Raw genomic sequence first — 21,004 nt, forward strand, 5'->3', positions numbered from 1 at the left:
CTGCTGCGCATTACATCGCAATGCATGTAGCCCATGTTGAAGTCAAATAATTGGATGTGATCGTTTGCAATTATTATCTGACGATCTAGTCGTCTGTTGTCTGATAAAGAGTAAATCGGACGCTACTTTGCGTCGGCACAATCCAATGCGTACAACTGCGAACCCACCACATACATATACTGATTCACATAACGCACATAGGGGCAGATGTATGAAGCTCTGGAAAGTGAGAAAGTGCAGAGTGATAAATGACTAGCCAATCAGCTCCCAATTGTCATTTTTGAAACACAGCCTGTAACATGACAGTCAGGAGCTTATTGGCTTGTCGTTTACCACTCTCCACTTTATCACTTTCCAGAGATTCATACATCTGCCCCATAGACTTATATGATTACACATAGACGCTATTTTGTGTATTCACATGCGTACACATAGACGCCCACGTGCGTCCTCACATACATACATACGAACATTTCCTACAGCAATGCACAGACGCACATATGCGAATGCATATGTATATAATGGTTCCTATTTACAATAAGTTAATAAAGAGAGTTATTAAAGGTCTTTTTAACAAGTAATTATGATGTAATATGTACTTAAATAAGATCTAAGGTTTAGAACATAGTAGACATGTCATGTTTGGTATCATATTAAATCCCTCTTCATTTGCAGATCTCCAGTTCTATCGGCAAGGAGATTGCATCATGCGTCCGCAAGTTACAAACTATAGGGAGTTATTGGTTAGCATGTTAACATTTTGTATGTAGTGTCGGTAGCCAGTTTAACCAGTTCTTCGGCGGGAAACTACACAAAGCAACTGTTGGAGAACTAAAACATACCCCTGATGACACCGTATGAACTAACCAATGACCAGAATGACCAGGAGCAAGGACCAAAGGAATTATGCCAGCTTGTCTCTATTGTTTTACCTGTGACCAGTAAGGTATATAGGCTAGTACTCTGGACACCATGAGGAAGTCATTTTCCCAACTTTGATGACCACAGGCTTCAGGATTGATGACTGAGAACTGGATCCAGAGCGCTAGCGTATGTATCGGCTGTACATTGTATTATACTTGCTTTTTGCGCTAATTGTTTAGATCACAGCATGTTATACTTTTTCTTGCAAAATATAACTTTTTGTGATTTGGAACCACAATTGGATTGGAAAGCAATTATTTCACTTTAGAGATTAAGGGGTATCCATACCCACAAATGCTGGACAGCTTGAATCTTAAACTGCAATTTTAATTTACAGTTTGAGTTTCAGTTTCAAGCTTCAGTTTGGACACACCCCTCACAAATATAAATATAAATATCTCTGCTTATTTTAAATCTAACCCATCTGCAGTGCAAGGTGCAAAGTAACTTGCTCTTTTATTTTTGCTTTGCTTCCTGCTCGCAATCAGCCTTTATACAAATTGATCTCTCCAATAACAAATATTTTATTGTATAAATACACTCATAATTATTATTTACATTAAATTCATATTTATCGTAATAGTTTTAGTAATTTATTAACTTTATTATCCTTTATTTTTTTATTGGCAGTCTTGTCAAATGGAGCTGTACTGGGATAATATAATAATTCACATCATTCCTTGAGCCATTGTACAGTTCAAGCTACATTTCCAGACAAAGGACCCACACACACAGAAACCAGATTCATTTTTTTCTTACAGAAATTAATCTTATTTCTTGTTCTTTTTAGAATATAAAATGTTATCTACAATTACAAGGTACTGCTATGGGGACCAATTTTGCACATAGTAACACAAACCTTTTATGGGATACTAAGAAACTTGTTTTACATGGGAAAATAATTATTTTTGTATCAATCTGGTCCTTAGATGATGTTACATGAATGATGTCCTATTAATTTGGAAGGGAGGTTTTAAAGAACTAGATTTATTTTACTTTTTTAAAGAAAAAGGAATATCATTTATGTTTTACATCTACATCAAGTCAAAATAATATCACTTTATATTATTATGTAAAAAACATAAACCCCCATTCAGCTTTGGCATTACATGCACCTTTCACAGACTTTGCAGCAGTTTCACACTTTGAAAAAAAAAAAGTTATTTTTGTGGCAATTTTTACAGGCCATCCAAGCACTTTATTATAACTTTACATTTTTCAGTCTGAGTAAATGAGTTAACATGATCCAACCATAGCAATAGTACTAGACGAAGCTGTGCTTGGTCTCATCTTATTAATAACCTCTGTATAGAGCATTTAGCTGCAAAAATTAGATTAAGGGGATCCTGGTTATCTGTAAGCAATGCAAATCTCCCTATTAACTGTATTATTATTATCTCTGGCATCCACTCAAGTCATCCGGTTTGTAGAATTAGAAAAATATGAAACCTTATCAGGATACAGGGTAAATAACACTAAACCAGAGGCCTTAGCTTTCCCTCTCATTCCACACACTGCAAAATTGTGCAATTATTCCAGGTGATCTATGTTCCCCTAATGGCCAATATTAACCGAGGCTCGGCCACTTGTCATCTGCTTTATGTCTTGTGGCTTGGCAGAATTAATGCTATGGTCAGCCCAAGCTCTGTATCCATATCAAACAATACTGATATCAGGTTATATCCTGTTTCTCAGATCTCTGCAATCACATTGTAGTAAGAATGCAAAGATCTGAGGGGTCGGGATCACAAGCAGTGGTCGGTTCAAGCAGAGGTGTAAAGCAGAGCCATGTTCTGAAACAGAGTTTTAGAATGGCACTATTCTACTGTATATACTGCACAATTGAAACCTCCTATAAACCTGGGGCCCTTTGTACTCATATAACACTGTGATCAAGAACAAATGTAACATATAAATTGGGCACATTCATGCAGCAATTTCCTTCCTGTGAGCACACAGTCTTCTCCATAAGACTCCTCCTAACTATATCTGAGATTCTCACTCCCCCTAACCTTCCCACCTCTCGTTATTTGTGGTTACTATAATTTTTCACATAAATACCCACCAAAGTGACAATTTACCCATCATATTTTTGTTTACTTAGGTTTAGGACTTTGTTTTTCCACGATATTATCTTTTGCACACTATTAGCCCTAGGAACGCAAGTGAAATTTCACAATCAAATGCAGAACATGGAGAACAATTTCTAGTACAGTTTTGAATATGTCTCTCATCTTTATATGATATATATCAGGCAGACACTGGTTACACAGCTGTGCAGCAAATGCACTATACACAAGCCATAACAGAGGTGGTGTGACCGGCATAACCACAAGGGCTAAAGGCACCTGTCTCCAGCTTCTGGGTGCCTGGGGGGGCACCTTGCAAAGGCACCAAGCCGATCTCTCGCCCAGCTTCCTGCTTCTGTGATGTCATGATGTCGACCGTCCCAGGGCCCTTCTGTATCCTGGTATGGCACGGGCTATAAATATTGCGAGTCACAGAGAGCATCCACTTATTTGGCAAATTCTGGTTAAAGCAGGAACACTTTGTAAATGTTATCTAAGATATTGGGGTCAATCCAATTAGGTGCGAGTTGGGTCCTGCAAGCTGTTCTCACAGCGAACTCGCACTGCATATTACATTTACAATCCAATTCCAAATGTTATAGGAAATTAGCTTTTTGGGTGTTTTTGTGTGCACCCCCCTAAGCAGGTGAAAAAAAAGTAGGGAAAATCGTTATTATGAGGTAAAAATGTTGGGACCGTACAAAACCTCTGCTACACCCCTCCCAATGAATAATCATGCACTTGGAGTCATTTAAATATTATAGTTTGGCCAATGAAGACATTTTTCTGTACCCCAAAATACCTGTAAGACTTTAATTTGATAAAAAACACTTGTTTGCGATCATTTTGTCCACCATTAATAAAACAATTAAAAATCAGCCAGTTGACACCTTTTAGAAACCTCCAGTACTGTCCTTATGGCCACTAATAGCCTTCTATATGGTTCCACTATCTCTGTTGTCATTTTTGGGGTCCAGGATGGTTTACCCACTTTTTCATGTATTTCTTCTACTTGTCGCATATTGTAGAAAAGTCACGCACCCTCACCGCTAGTCCCACAAATTGGCGTTTCTAATTGTATCTTGCTTTTCTCAGGTGAACGCACTCGTGCAATGTATGTATGTTTCGTGGAACAAACTCGCTCCTAAATGGATTTAGTTATTTTAGCTGACTTCAGAAATTCAGAATTGCCTGACTCAAGTTACACATCACTAGTGCTTGAGGTAGTTGTGTAGGGCTAGGGCCATCTTAACGTATTGGCTCACTGGGCAGGTCCACAGAGCCCCACAATTCTAGTGGCCTCCGAGCATGGGGTGGGCCGGGCAGCATCTACATGGAGTGTGTGGCCGCTCGCTTTGTGCACAGGGCAGCCGGTTGAGAGGCAGGCAGAGGAAGATGAATTACACACAATCAGGGCAACTAGGCAGCATTCTCTACCTGCCTCCCAGCCTGTAGCCACAGAGCTGGATTAAAGGGGAGGCACAGGGGACACGTCCCTCCTGGCCCCTCGCTATCAGGTGGGGTTGCATCATTTAATCACAGCTACAGTGCAGACATGGAACTGCACTGTGAGCTGGAGAAAAGAAGAGGGAAGTGGAGCCTGTACAGGGGCCGGGGCTACATGGCAATGTGTAAGCAGCAGCATGGGAGAGAGGAGGGTGAGGAGCTACTGCAGACCCAGTTACCAGAGTGAAAAAGACTATCCAGCAGCCAGCCTATAACGTAAGATGGACTCAGGGAGGGGGCACTGTCTATATGTACTGTATGTACAGTATGTGTATAAGTGTGTGACTATGTATAGAAATGTGTGTGTGACCTTATGTATGTATGTTTATAAGTGTCTGACTATGTAGGTGTGTGACTGTATTTATGTATGTGACTATATGTGTATCTGTATATATGTATGTGTATAAGTGTGTGTGATTATGTTTGTGTGTGTGACTATATGCAGGGCTGGATTAAGGGGGGAGTGACAGGGGTGGTCGCTCCAGGGGCCCCCACACAGGTCAGTGTGACCCTGTCGAGAACAGGTGCCCAGCGGCACTTGTGCCGGGATGGGGGCTCAGCTGACGCGGTTCTGTGTTCAGCATGCACAGCACAGTCAGTGCTGCTGCATACAGCACAGAGAGGCTCCCGAGTCCCCTCATCAGCATCATGAGACAAATGATGAGGGGACTCGGGATCCTCTCTGCGCTGTATGCGGCAGCACTGACTTTGCTGTGCATGCTGAACACAGAACTGCAACAGCCAGAAATATTCAAGAGGAGATGAGTAATCAGGGGTACTTCACTGTGGAACATATTGGAGGGGGAGGGGCACTGTGTGGCATATAGGGTGGGCACCATGTGGCTTGTTGCCCCGAGGCCTCCACAGGCCTTAATCCGGCCCTGACTGTATGTATGTGTGTGACTGTGTGTATATATATATATATATATATATATAATGTGTGCATGTGTGTGACTAAGTAATATATAATTTACATAGTAAATGGAATGTGTGGGGGATTCATATTTTCTGATCTAAATACAGGTTGAGTCTCCCATATCCAAAATACTTGGGACCGGGGTATTTTGGAGATCGGAATATTACGTATTTGGATGATTTGCATACCATAATGAGATATCTTGGGAATGGGACCTCAATATGGACACAGAATGCATTTATGTATTATATAAAGGTAATTTTATACCATATTTTCAATAATTTTGTGGCTCAAACAAAGTTTGTGTACATACATGAAATGAATTTAGGTTTCATATACACCTTATACACACAGCCTGAAGGTAATTTTTATACTTTATGTTTAATAATTTTGTGCCTTAAACAAAGTTGTGTATGTTGAACCATCAGAAAGCAAAGGTTTCACTATCTCAGTCATGCTAAAAAAACTCTGTATTTCGGAATATTCAGTTTTTCTGAATACATGGATATGGGAGCTCAACATGTAATATGATTTTACTGTGTTTGTAGTTACAATACAGACACTTGTACACAGAGACATTTTTAAATATTTATATGGTTTTCAAAAAGAGTATAAAAATAAATCAATTTATTCATTAAAAATATTTCTGTAACATAGTTATGGGTGGCAAATATAAGAGTGATGCAGAAACACAAGGCCAGAGTTATACATTAGATTTGTTGCCTATAAAAGCACTATGCTTTACACCACTTTTTAAAAGTGACATTAAGTAACAACAAGCATTGTGGCAAGGATGTATAAACATACTGTAGCTGCAGTTTGCACAGCTTAAATTAAGTAACTAAGGGGCCTATTCATCAAACGATAAATGGCCCGGTAACCATGCGGAAACGCTAGTTTCTGCATATTAAGATTAGGAGGCCATTCATCATCAGGGCTCCCATAGGACCCCCTGATATTCAGCAAACTCCGAAAACTGAGTATTTGGAGTTTGCTTCTGAGAACAAGCACCATCTTCAGACGGCGCTTGTTCTAGGATCCCCGCTCCTTCCTATGGGAAGGAGTACTGGGGATGCGAAGAAGGATCTGAGCGGATCCCTCCCCCGCCTTCTTACGGACTCCCCTGCGGCTGTGCGCATGCGTGCCCTCGGGTCATGCATGCGTAGCCTGGCCGACGGGGAGGAGGTAAGTAACGCAGCTACATCTGTAGTTGCAATACTAACTGAGGGGACAGCTGCTTTTCGGAGCAGTGGTCCCGCACCCACCGGAGCAATGATGAATTGCTCCGGTGACAAGTTTCAACCTGCTGCGAGTTGAATACTTAAGTATCCCTCGCAGCGAGACCAATACATAATCATCGGAGGCTATACGGCCTCCGATGATGAATAGGCCACTATATCTAAATAGTTATCACTTGTACATGTGTTTCTTTAAATGAACAAATCAGTCTATTGCCAAATGTCCTTTAAACCACTTTAGTATATTTACCCCAAAGTAATGTTTACTATTGACGGAAAAATCCTGCAATTGTGAAGACCTCTAGGATTGCTTCCAGACCATACAAGACCAATAGGATGGCAATAATAATTACATCAGCTCTCAGAGTATAGGTCTGCCAAACTAAAAAATATACAGCCAGTAGGACATTGCCAGTAGTGAAGAACAGACTGATTCCTAGGGGGAGTTCTTCTTCTGCCAGGTTTCCCCTCGTACCTGTAATTAAACATTTTTGTCATGATGGCGAAGGTAATTTTGATATACAGGTATTGCTATATATGTGAAATTGTTTGTTTTCAGATGGGTGTGGGTGAAGAGCCAGGTTCATGTGAACTTAAAAACCGTTAGTAATTCAAAGAAGATTAATGCTCGGTACACACTGGTAGATATATTGGGCGATCAATTGAACAGTCAATATATCTTGTGCCCGTTGGCCAGTGTGTACCAGCGATACGTCTATTAACGGTGTTGTTCACAGACATTTCGCTGTGGCTGGAAGTACAGGCGGTCAGCAGCCTGCCTGTACACTTGCATCGGAGGCCGCGGTGTGACCCCCGGCCTGCGAGACCCGCGGCCAGATGACAGATGATGGTTGTTCAGTGTGTTTGAACAACCATCATCTGTAAATATATCTGCAGCTTAAGGGACTGGATTCTGAGTCAGATGCAAGCGCAAAAGTGGTCCCGCAATAATCAGCAGACCGTGCAAGCGCTGAAGAAACCAGTTGCAGACTGTGCATTCACCACACCAAGCATACGCACCTTGATGGAGGCAACTTGGCGGGGAGTGTCATGGGGTGCCGTGCTAACTTCCATGCTAGTTTGAGGAGTTCAGACGGAGATGGGACATCAATTGCAGATGTATCATTTGCACCCAGCAAGAGGTGAGCATTAGTGCTGATAACAATGATGACGGCTGTGACTGCGGGCAGAAAAACAGCAGGCGGTGCAGCCATACGCATGAAGGTGGACTGATACTCGCATAGACGAATGGATAGTTGCATTAGTATAAGGAAGTTAATCTGACTGTTGCCGCAAACATCTACACTTTCGGCCTCGTCGCGTCCAACTCAGAATGAGGTCCTCACAGTACAACGTCACATAGTAATTCACGACGTCACCGCAAAACTTTTTTGAAGGTTAAAGGACATGTGGTTGGCAATAATTCACGTCTCAGGCATGACTGGCAGAGCCCCCGGAACGGTCTGGACATGACACTTTGTGACCAGTAACTTTGGTAATTTTCATTTGCACCCCATAGAAGTGCACAGGAAAACTGGCAGAATTTGGCTGCTGTAATAGATGGTAATGTGCCCTAACTCGTGCACCGCACTGATAGTCCATCTGCACATTAAACTGGATTGAATCGCCCGTGTAGAAATATCTCTGCTGAATAAAGCAGGTGTTGAGCGTCACACCCATAGATAAATTGTAATGTTTGCTGCTGCTTTGTGTGCAACGTAGTAATAAGAGTTTGATTAAAGATATGATCAGCTGTGCTCAGTCTCAGTATGCTACTAGCCAATATAATGAAACTAATAGGCAGAGAGAAAACCTATTGACAGAATATTTTATATACTGGAGACTCACTGTTTCATTGAAACTTTGCATATACAGAGTAGGGGGAATATTTACTAAAGTGCAAGAATTTAGAAGTGGAGATGTTGCCCATAGCAACCAATCACATTCTACTTAACATTTATCTAGCACCTTATCGAAGATAGTAGCTAGAATCTGACTGGTTGCTATGAGCAGAATCTCCACTTTTAAAAACCCGCACGTTAGTAAATACACTCCTAGGTATTATATTGTATATAGTGTTTTGCTACTTACCCATGTACAGCCTCACAGCTTCAAGAATTGCCATTAGGAACAGCAGACCAAGATCTAGTGCTAAGTTAGAGTCAGGATAACTGAACACCTGACCTGCGAAGAAGATGCACAATGTCAAATAGAGGGTATTAGGAGGGAATTATCACCAACATGACATTTATTGTGACATTTGTTAAAATAATTATTTCAAATATAAAAGATGATTGAGAAAGTACACTCACAGATTTTGTTTTTGTATTTCCAGATTAGTTTTGTATTTCCAATCGGTATATTTACTTTTTCTCTACTGTATTACCACAGAAACCAACAGCTAAAAATGACTGTATTGAACAAAAATACAATACTAAGATTGTAATGCTATTATAGCAGAGCAATTTTGTCAACAGTTACAATTCAATCATACTAAATGAATACTAAAGGATGCCCAAAACACACTGTAACCTGGATCAGTAATATATCACAAAACAGATGGACACAATGCACTGATAGGGTTGTTGAGGTGATTTTTTACAAGGGGACGATTCAATTCAGTGCGATGTTAAGTAACCCCAGGAGGGTTCAATTCAAAGCGATGTTTGGACGGGCTAAAGGATTTCTTCTCGCACCCTCTTGGGATGCGAGTAGAAATTAGACAAAAGTGCCGGCCGCGCGGCTGTTTTCCGGCTTAGTGCGGCGCTAATAGCCGCGTGGCTGGCACTTTAGTCGGAGAATGCCGGTTCTCGTGACTAAACACCCAGGTTAAGTCGCGAGAACCAGCATTCTTTGACTGAACAGCGCTCTGAATTAATTAGCTCCGGGAGCTCCCTTCCAGGGCTACTCAGCATCGCAGTAATTGAAGTGCGCTCAATTAAGAATCAGTCTTATGAATTTGGGACTTGCAATGTTTGGTTGGTCATAATACATTGAAATCACTGGTGTATAGAGACTCTTTGTCTATTAAAATTGTTATTACTGCCCAATTGTTTCCGTTTTGGTCGGTGTAAATATGACGATGTCACTCTTGTTTTTTCATCAGTGCCTACACACTAGATGATATTTTACACGATTCACCCGATTTCGACGCATTTGAACGACGAATCGTGTAAATATGTCCAAATCGTGAATGTCCACTCACGATCACGATGCCGATGCGCGTACCCGCTGGTCCTACATCGCATCTTCAGATCTGGCCTGCTGCAGATTGATTGATCTGCCAATTTTGGACACGATGCACTGGAAATAGTTAAGGATACACAATAGATCTTTGGTCAGATTGAACACTTAAGCACCATATCGTGTCCTGGAGTGCCGGGGAGAGTTCAAGGGAAATCGGACACGATATCGCATTGTGAGCACATCGCCTAGTGTGTAGGCACCTTAAGGATACATTGCTTATAAACTGTAAGCTTTATATTTCTTTGTAAACTATTTATTATTAAATATTATGATGATCTTGTAGATTTATTGGACATTGCTTTTGTACTTCTTGTATTTGTTACTTGTGGCAGTTAAAATAAATAAATACATATTTCTAGATACTGAGAAAACCTGTACTTTGTGTATAAAATAAAAACTCTGGCCCTGATTCAGAGCCGGACGCTCTGACCAGAGCGCTCGCTCTGAATCAGGGCCCACCTCCATAATTATGGAGCGTCCACCTGGACGCTCGTATAGCTGTGGGTCACCACCCACAGCCTATACGAGCGTGCAGGATGATGGTCGCGATGGTCAAGCCTGCGAGCCGAAGCCTGCGGTTGAGTTTCTCAACCGCAAGGCCCGGAGTGATTTTGGCTCTATCAGAGCCAAAATCACTCCCACTGACATCACTAGTGATGTCAGTGGGGCCGGCTTCTGACGGTAGGCGTTCCCTTGGGAACACCCCCGTCTGGGAGGCACGCCCCCGGCATGCCCACCAAAGGGGGCGTGCTGTCAATCAACATCGACAGCACGCCCCCTTTGATCAGACACAACGAGCGAAGGAAAGTCCTTCGCTCGTCGCGTCTTGCGCATGCGCACGACGGAACTCCCTCCGTCGTGCGCATGCGCAGTGCAGACCATCGACCCACTTGCGAGCGGACAGCCGCTCGCGAGTGGGTCTGAATCAGGCCCTCTGTTTTATATTACATCTTGAGTAACTATGGAGAATATATATATATTTTTTCCAAGTCAGCCAAAGTGGTCAAAAATAACCATATATAGTAACCAAATCACACCACACCACACCACATCACACACCACACCACACACCACACCACACACCACATGACACCACACCACACCACACCACACCACACCACAGAAGGCCTTTAACAGACTGTTCTTGAAGCTGAGACTTGCAAAGAGAACTTATCACATCCATTTAGTTAACAGGCTATTGCAAGCCTGTGTAGAACCACCTTTTCCCCTTTCGGTGAGTAGCATGTTAATCAGCCCTTCTAGCCATCTAATATCAGTTATTGGCATCCCCTACTCCATGCAAGAACTCTAGACTGGTAAAAAGTGCATGTATGGAGCAGGGAATGGGCAGAGGAAGGACATAAGAGGGGGGGGTAGGCAGGCTAGAGTTCCATTGCCTCTCACCTTTTGTCCATATATTGATTAAGCAATTGCCTTATAACTGCCACAAAACATGTGAAAAGATTTCTATGAATGTGCTATATTTGTTATATATTACAGTGTTTATAAGGTCATTTACTTAATGGGCTCGATCCTTTTAGGTGTGAGTTTAAGCAGGGGCATAGCTAGACTTATGGGGACCCCACAGAATAATTTGTATGCCCCCTTCCACTGCTGCGATGGAGGAAGGGGGACGTGGCGTAAAAATTTTGCTAAGGGGGACCCCAAAGCAGTCTCTCTCCTTACTATTGCTGGTGAGGAGAGTCGCATGAGAGGAGGGACGGGACTGCAAAGCCTTATAGGGGCCCGCAGCGCTGATGATCCCCTGCAGGACACTGCTTCCTGGTTACCGGCTAAGGCCCGTATTCAATTTGAGCTGAGCCGCGATACTTTTTCGCCTCCCGGACTTTTCGCCTACATCGTGTTTCGCAGGTGGAAAAGTATTGTGCACGTGCCCGTGTATCGCCATATTCAATTTGAAAGTAGGCGAAAACGGGACCCGCTCGAAACTTAAACAAGCGGAAAGTACTGACAGTTTTGGGAAAATCAGCCTGACACCCCCCAAAAGATGCTCTAACATGGGGGGTCACTATGGTACCCCCCGATTTGGCATGCTGAAGGTATTTGGTGTTTTTAAACGGGCTCAATAGCTGCTAAATAGCGTTTATGTATAAGTGGTGCAGAATAGTATTCAGGAGGTTTCTTTTGCAGAAAATAACTTATCCCAGCAAATTTGGGGTACTTGAAAATGGGGGCCAGCATATTTTAAAGTTGCTAAAGTTAAGTTTAAAAAAACATGAAAAATCCACCTGTTGCAAGCCCCTGCAATGTAAAAAACACCTGGGCCATACTTGGGGACACCCCCAGAGTCAAGTTTGCTAGTTTTTAACTTTGTTCCCCCCATTTTTTTTTTTTTTTGCCCCCAAATTCAAAGTGATTTTTTGGGGTGTCCTTAAGTGCTTTTAAAACAAATTTGACACAGTTTACCTTTGGGGGACTGTCTGAAGGCTGCACGAGGGTTGCACCCCAAAAACCCAATTCTGCACTTTTTTCCGCCTACTATTCATAGGCGAAACTTTTTCGCCTTTTACATTGCATTGACTTTCCGCCTAGGCGGAAAGTCTTTCAAATTGAATACAGCAATACTTTTCCGCCTGGCGAAATGACGTCATCGGCGAAAAGTTTTCACCAAAAACCTGCAAAAACGGCTTTTCGCTCCAAATTGAATATGGGCATAAGTAGCAGTTTGCATGAGGGATCATCAGTGCTGTCAGACGTATCAGCTCTGTCCCTCCTCTCATCCAGTACTCACCCCACCAAAAGTGTGTACAGGAGGAGGAGGGCCTGGAGGCGCTGCGAGCCCCATAGCTACTGAACCCCCTGCACCCATGGTAGCTACGCCATTGAGTTTAAGAATGCCAGTTTGTTTTATGAAACTCGCATACATCGCACAAATGCGCTTACCGGAGATATGCAAGATCCAATTAGAAAACTATAAATGCCAATTTGTGGTAGTCGCGGCAAGGGTGTGCAACTTTTTTTTTTACAAAATGCGTCCTGGGAGAAGTGCATAAAAAAGTGGGGAGCCCATCCCGGACCCCAGAAAAGTGATAACTGAGATAGCTAAACCATATAGAAAGATGTTAGTGGCCATAAGGATAGGGTAGAGCTTATTTCCCCTTCATGCTAGGGACCTGGAAGTGACGTGAGTGAGGGCGGAAGTGCAGTTCACGCCCATTAAAGCCAGCTAAAGAAGTTGTCCCCTCGCGGGCTCGCTGCGCTTGCCACACTACGGGCTCAGTGGCTCGCTATGCCTACTTGGATGGTAGGGAATGACGCTGGACACTGACTGATGACGTCAGGGTCCTCTCTGTGAAGGGGATTTAGGACCTCATTCAGAGGCGGAAGTTAGTTGCAAGAGGTCGCCCTGAATCAGGGTGGCCGCTTGCATCCTGAACGGCCACCTCCTTGTCGATCGTTAAGCTGTGGGTTACCACCCACAGCTTAACGACCGACCAGGTTGATGGTCGCGATTGTGATCACCATCGTGACCATCGGGGCTTACGACCAGACCCTAAGGTTGGGTCTGGGCACTCGTAAGCCCCAGGGAGCTTTCTGCTCTGATGGAGCAGGAAACTCCCCAATGACATCACTGATGATGTCAGTGTGGACGCCCACAAAACGGAAACCACCCCCCCGGGCCGCCTACCAAACGGGGGCAGCTGTCGATCAACATCGACAGCCACCCCTTTGGTAACGAGCTCCGGAGCGTCAGAGTTTCTCTGTCGCTCCGGGGCTTGCGCACGCGCAGTGCAGCCGCTGCGCGCACACAGGCCTATCCATCGAGTCGCTTACAAGCGCATCGGCGCTCGCGACCGACTCTGAATGAGTTCCTTAGACACTACCATAAGGATAGTACTGGAGGATTGTAAAATGGCTGATTTTTGCACATTAAAGCTGAAAAATTATAGTAAGCTTTTTCAGCAAATTAATGTCTTTCCAGCATTTTGGGGTACAGGAAAATATTAGTATAGTAATTTTTCAGTGTTTTTATACAAGTTTGTAACATGTTGGAATAAACACTTTTACTTCTCATCTGCAAGTTCAAAAACCCCTCTCCCATCAATACAGCACCTCCACATACCTGTCCCACATCAGTTACACCTCCACATACCTGTCCCACATCATTTACACCTCCACATACCTGTCCCACATCATTTACACCTCCACATACCTGTCCCACATCATTTACACCTCCACATACCTGTCCTACATCATTTACACCTCCACCTACCTGTCCCACATCATTTACACCTTCACATACCTGTCCCGCATCATTTACACCTCCACATACCTGCCCCACATCATTTACACCTCCACATACCTGTCCCAAATCATTTACACCTCCACATATCTGTCCAGCATAATTTACACCTCCACATATCTGTCCAGCATCATTTACACCTCCACATACTTGTCCCGCATCATTTACACCTCCACATACCTGTCCAGCATCATTTACACCTCCACATACCTGTCTCACATCATTTACACCTCCACATATCTGTCCAGCATCATTTACACCTCCACATACTTGTCCCGCATCATTTACACCTCCACATACCTGTCCCACATCATTTACACCTCCACATAACTATCCCACATCATTTACACCTCCACATACCTGTCCCGCATCATTTACACCTCAGCATACCTGTCCCGCATCATTTACACCTCCACATACCTGTCCCGCATCATTTACACCTCCACATACCTGTCCCACATCATTTACACCTCCACATACTTGTCCCACATCATTTATACCTCCACATACCTGTACTACATCATTTGCGCCTCCACATACCTGTCCCACATCATTTACACCTCCACATACCTGCCCCACATCATTTACACCTCCACATACCTGTCCCACATCATTTACACCTCCACATACCTGTCCCACATCATTTACACCTCTACATATCTGTCCAGTATCATTTACACCTCCACATACCTGTCCCACATCATTTACACCTCCACATACTTGTCCCGCATCATTTACACCTCCACATACCTGTCCAGCATAATGTACACCTCCACATACCTCTCCCACATCATTTACACCTCCACATACCTATCCCACATCATTTACACCTCCACATACCTGTCCTACATCTTTTACACCTTCACATACTTGTCCCGCATCATTTACACCTCCACATACCTGTCCAGCATAATTTACACCTCCACATACCTCTCCCGCATCATTTACACCTCCACATACCTATCCCACATCTTTTACACCTCCACATACCTGTCCAGCATCATTTACACCTCCACATACCTGTCCCACATCATTTACACCTCCACATACCTGTCCTACATCATTTACACCACCACTTACCTGTCCTACATCATTTACACCTCCACATACCTATCCCACATCATTTACACCACAACATACCTGTCCTACATCATTTACACTACCACTTACCTGTCCTACATCATTTACACCTCCACATACCTGACCCACAACATTTACACCTCCACATACCTGTCCCACATCATTTACACCTCCACATACCTGTCCCACATTATTTACACCTCCACATACCTGTCCCACCTCTTAAGCCATTATTGACCTTTTTAAATAAATTTAACAGATCTCTATTGGCCAAATTAGGCTATTTAGACCCCTACATGTGCATGATCTCTGAGAGGGGTGTACCAGAGGTTCTACATTGTGGGCCTGATTCATTACAGTTCACAGCTCCGTAATCGCAGGCAGGTCTACTTCACAAATATGCTAATGAATGCGATCGCAATACCGTCGCACAGCCAGCATAGAGACGCCCACTGTCTCTCACTACCGCTATCTTACATCTGTAATACCTGCAGTCCTGCATATACATAGGACACATAGAGTACCATCTGCCCCTCATGCAGCCCTGACCTTACTTAGAAATTGCAAACCTCATTGCATGCAGTAAGTACACAAGCTGTGTATGCCGTTGTAGTGGCTAATTTATGCACACCCATGTAATGGCGTTCAAACGGACAGGCACACCTGCGTTTCTCCAACCACTCCCCCGTCACCACCTGAAAACGCTGACTACCCGTCACTCACCCGGGGTTGGCTACTCCGTTCTGCTTAATTGCACTTGTAGTGCAGCCTTTGCGCACGCACACTGGCCCTGATTCAGAGCCAGACGCTCTGACAGAGCGCTCGCTCTGAATCAGGGCTGTCCCTCCTCCTTTTTGGAGTGGCCTCCTGGCCGCTCGCATAGCTGTGGGTGACCACCCACAGCTATAGCAAGCGGCCAAAATGATGGTCGCGATGGTCAAGACCATCGCGACCATTGGGCTTGCGACGAGACCCTGCGGTAGGGTCTCGCTGCCGCAAGCCCTGGAGTGCTTTTGGCTCTATCAGAGCCAAAAGCACTCCCACTGACATCACTAGTGATGTCAGTGGGGCCGGCCCCAGACGGTAGGCGTTCCCATGGGAACACCTCCATCTGGGCAGCCACGCCCCCGGCACGCCCACCGCTGAAAAACAACGCAAGTCTGGAATTGGATTGCAAATGGGATTTGTAGTGCAACGGCTCGCACCTAATAGGACTGAGCCCAATGTCTGTTTTCATTTAGCTTTAACAAATTAGTTTTACTGACCTCATGCTGTTTACTTACTTTTATAAATGATCATCAGTAGGGTAGCTAGAAAATAAAAAACATAATATACAACACTGAAATAAAGTAGTACTTGAAGGGGTACCGATGACAGCTGTTAAATAAGTGTTAAGGAAATTAGATTTTTAAGAAATTGCAACATCTATAAATGAGAACACATTTACTTTCATTGGATCTCAGTAACAAGTAAAGGTAGGGGGGGGAGGCAATCGGGAAGCCGACTGCCTAAATACCGGCAGCCGGGTTCCCGACTGTCTTATCCCGGCAAGGGTGAAATGCCGGGCGTCTAGATGTAGACGCCCGCATTTCCCCGACGCCGGGAGACCGGCGCCCGGCATCAAGATCGTAGTGATGCCGGGCGCCGCGAGCGGACAGCCGTGGGGGGGGAGGGTTAGGTTTAGGGCTCCCGGGGGGGACTTAGGGTTAGGCACCCCCCCGGGAGGGTTAGGCTAGGGGGAGGGAGGGTTAGGCACCCCTGGGGGGGACTTAGGGTTAGGCACCCCCCCGGGGGACTTAGGTTTAGGCAGCGGGGATGGGGGGGTTAGGGTTAGGCACTTTGAGGGGTGATTAGGGCTAGGCACTTGGGGGGGAAGTTAGGGTTAGGCACCCCTAACGAGGGTTAGGGTTAGGGGGGTTAGGTTAGGTTAGTAAATACTTACCTATCCACGATCGGGATTTCCAGCGCTGTCGGGCTTCCGCTGCGTCGCACTCTGCTCCTGCCGGCCACGCGGCCGGCGGTATTTTATACCAATCCCGAAGGGGGTGCCACTCCTCGCAGCCTGATTACCAAGCTGCCATGCACTCCTGCACTATTGTAAACCCATGATGATCACACAGCTAAGATAACTTGTGTCATTGTTTGACTTCTGTTTCAACCTTATCCAATCAAAACTTATCTCTTGTTTATGTACTTCCTGCTATAACACATTAGGCATCATTTATATTAGTTTTTGGTGAAGTGATCTGGCCTTAAATGATCAGGTGATCATTCCCAGCCAATATACTGCACATGGGTGGTCAAGGAATTTTATGTTTCAGTAGAATAATGCAATTGATAAAATCAGCATTAATTTCCCTTTAAACAGTTGTCTTTTCTTTATAACTAAGGGGCTAGTTCAGCATTGCAAGCAAGTGCAATGCTGAACGCAGATTCTCAATTATCGGAAATCTGCGCGTGCGCAGGACCCGTTCTGAGAATGTGCAGAACGGGTCCTGTGTGATCGCACGCAGCCCCTACTATGCCTCTGCCTGAATGACAGACAGAGGCATTTAAGGGGCGGTGCGGGGACGGCTGGCGTTCCTGGAAATAGAGACGTGTCTGCCCCATTTTCCGACCTGTCGCCGTCCACCATCTCAACCGATGGTCGCGATGGTTATCCTGGCCTGCAACCTCGGCCCCAGTGCTGGGATCAAAATGCAGCAGGGGGTGTCAAGGATGGAATTGCAGAGCTGCCTGCATTCAGCTTTTCAATTTCATCCAGTATTAAATCACATCCTGAGTCCACTTGACCTAATGTTATGTTATTTAATTAAATCACCCTGTTGTCCCTTAAATACTCTCTCATTCTCTCCTCTACACAAACAATTGGCAATTAGTATAGAAGCATCAGTTACACCTATATGAAGAACTCTTGCTCATGAAGTGAGTAATAAACCTGATGTCAGACACAGGAGCGCTAGGCCGGGAAAGGGTTCCACTTTAGTTTGGAACGCCAGACATTTGGCCCCAGATAATAAAAGTTAACATTTTAAATATGAGTCTGGGTTAATCTTCAAATAATATGGTGTTTCTTGTGCCAACATCCTATGTGCAATCAGATGCAGTTGTGATATTTTTATTGGCAGAGCCACAATAAGATTGAAGAGGACTTGAACAAAGGCTTCTTTCTGACTGGTAACACTGGGTTTTTGCTCCTCAGGTGCCAAAATAATCAAATATTACTCATCCAATGATGCCCTGTGTTTCATGCCCATGCCAGTTCCAACAGAGAAGAAATTAGAATGAAATCTGTTTAGGAGCATGTATGCATAAAATCACATGAAGGTCCAACATTCTACCACTGTAATACCACCCCTTCCAATCATAGTGTACCTACCCATCACTCTCCCATATACTGCTCTGCTGAATCTCATTTAGGGCTTATATTACTCACAAAGTATAGGGACAGCTAGATATAGGATAAATGCTGAGTGTGTGAAGAGTCTATTACATCTGGCATGAAGTGCAAGGCGCAAAACAGATCCCATTAAAAGTGTAGTATGAGAGGAGAAGGCTGCTAGCTCTAAGCTGGAGACAATTCTAGTCCTTTAGTGGAATGGAAATGACCGTGCGCCCTCCAAAGACAAGTAATGCCCATCAAAATGTGTCCTCTTCATTCCATTATCTCAGTTTATTAATCTGGTTCCAGAAAATATCTTGCTTTATCAGGTCTCCAGAAAACTTTGCAAACCCCACTGTCACTCCACCCGGCTCTCCCCCCTCAATCTGCGCAAACTTCTGTTTCTCTGCATATGCGGCAGCCTTGCTCAGTAATCCCATGCTCAGTAATCCCATGCTCAGTAATCCCATGCTCAGTAATCCCATGCATTTTGGTGAAAATCTAGACTCACTTTGGCAAATAAAGTATTTTTCACTACAGAACGGACATTTTGGGCCTGATTCAGAGCCGGACGCTCTGACAAGAGTGCTCGCTCTGAATCAGGGCCCTCCTACCTAAAATTGGAGCGGCCTCCTGGCCGCTCGCATAGCTGTGGGTGACCACCCACAGCTTATGTGAGCGGCCAAAAAGATGGTCGCGATGGTCAAGACCATCGCAACCATCGGGCTTGCGACGAGACCCTGCGGTAGGGTCTCGCTGCCGCAAGCCCAGGAGTGCTTTTGGCTCTATTAGAGCCAAAATCACTCCCACTGACACCACTAGTGATGTCAGTGGGGCCGGCCCCAGACGGTAGGCGTTCCCATGTGAAAACCTCCGTCTGGGCAGCAACGCCCCCGGCATGCCCACCAAAGGGGGCGTGCTGTCACTCACCGTCGACAGCAGGCCCCCTTTGGTGCGAGACCCATAGCGACGGCTTGGCCGTCGCTATGCGGGTCTCGCGCATGCGCACGACGGAGCTCCCTCCGTCGTGCGCATGCGCAGTAGGGCACCATCGACCCGCTTGTGAGCGCTCAGCGCTCGCGAGCGGGTCTGAATCAGGCCCTTTGTTCTCTGAAAGTACAATCCTCTATTCTCAAAAAGCATGGGTATATATATATATATATACATACACATATATATATATATTAGGGGTGTGCACCGGCCACTTTTCGTGTTTTGTGTTTTGGTTTTGGATCTGGATCTTTCTTCGTGTTTTGGATCTGGATTGGTTTTGCCAAAACCACCCTTCCGTGTTTTGGGTTCTGGGTTTTGTGTTTTGGATCTGTATTTTTTTGAAAAAAAGCATAAAAACAGCTAAAATCACAGAATTTGTAGGTTTTTCTGCTCCTATGCTATTATTAACCTCAATAACCTTAATTTCCACTCATTTCCAGTCTATTCTGAACACCTCACACCTCACAATAGTGTTTTTATGTCCAAAAGGTTGCACCGAGGTAGCTGGATGACTATGCTAAGCGACACGAGTGGGCGGCACAAACACGTGACCCATCTAGGAGTGACACTGCAGTGGCAGGCAGGATGGCAGTTAGAAAAACTAGGCCCCAAACTGTACATAATGCAAAGAAAAAAAGAGGTGCAAGATGGAATTGTCCTTGGGCCCTCCCACCCACCCTTATGTTGTATAAACAGGACATGCACACTTTAACAAATCAATCATTTCAGCGCCAGGGTCTGCCACACAACTGTGGCTGAAATGATTGGTTCGTTTGGGCCCCCACAAAACAAGCTGGCAATTAATGTGTCCCTGCACAAACTGGCTCTACGGAGGCAAGATGTCATCCTCATCCTCCTCATCCACCGATTCCTCACCCTCTTCAGTGTGTACATCCTCATCCTCACAAAGTATTAACTCGTCCCCACTTGAATCCACCACCACAGGTCCCTCTGTACCTTCTGGAGGCTGGTCTCCCTGGAAGAGCTGATAATTCATTTTGATGAACATCATCTTCTCCACATTCTGTGGAAGCAACCTCCTACGCCTTTCGCTGACAAGGTTCCCGGCTGCACTAAACACTCTTTCGGAGTACACACTGGAGGGGGGGCAACTCAGGTAAAATAGAGCCAGTTTGTACAGGGGCCTCCAAATTGCCTCTTTTTCCTGCCAGTACAGGTATGGACTGTCTGACATGCCTACTTGGATGCTGTCACCGATGTAATCCTCCACCATTCTGTCAATGGTGACAGTATCATATGCAGTGACAGTAGACATGTCAGAAATTGTTGCCAGGTCCTTCAGTCCGGACCAGATGTCCAAACTTGGTCCTGCCTGCCCTGCATCACCGCCAGCGGGTTGCTTAGGATACCTAAGTTTTTTCCTGG

The 21,004-nt window shown here is 44.7% G+C and overlaps 1 protein-coding gene across 3 annotated transcripts in view; it reads right to left on the minus strand.

Moving 5' to 3' along the window:
- Window positions 1–2,019: 2,019 nt before the first annotated feature.
- TMEM80 (transmembrane protein 80) overlaps window positions 2,020–21,004 on the minus strand; it is a 30,490-nt gene continuing 11,505 nt past the window's right edge. For 2 of the 3 annotated variants that reach the window (XM_088471004.1, XM_088471003.1), the window contains exons 4-6: window positions 16,527–16,620; window positions 8,745–8,837; window positions 5,992–7,128 (exon numbers count right to left, since the gene is read on the minus strand). In XM_088471004.1, the coding sequence (XP_088327130.1) occupies window positions 6,920–7,128; window positions 8,745–8,837; window positions 16,527–16,620 (396 nt within the window). In that variant the 3' untranslated portion in view covers window positions 5,992–6,919. Of the gene's footprint in view, window positions 3,632–5,991; window positions 7,129–8,744; window positions 8,838–16,526; window positions 16,621–21,004 lie in introns of those variants that run through there. The other variant, XM_088471005.1, reaches the window with a different exon arrangement.

The sequence above is a fragment of the Taudactylus pleione genome, unplaced genomic scaffold, assembly GCF_031769625.1.
Source record: "Taudactylus pleione unplaced genomic scaffold, aTauple2 ptg000109l, whole genome shotgun sequence".
Lineage (NCBI taxonomy): Eukaryota > Metazoa > Chordata > Amphibia > Anura > Myobatrachidae > Taudactylus > Taudactylus pleione.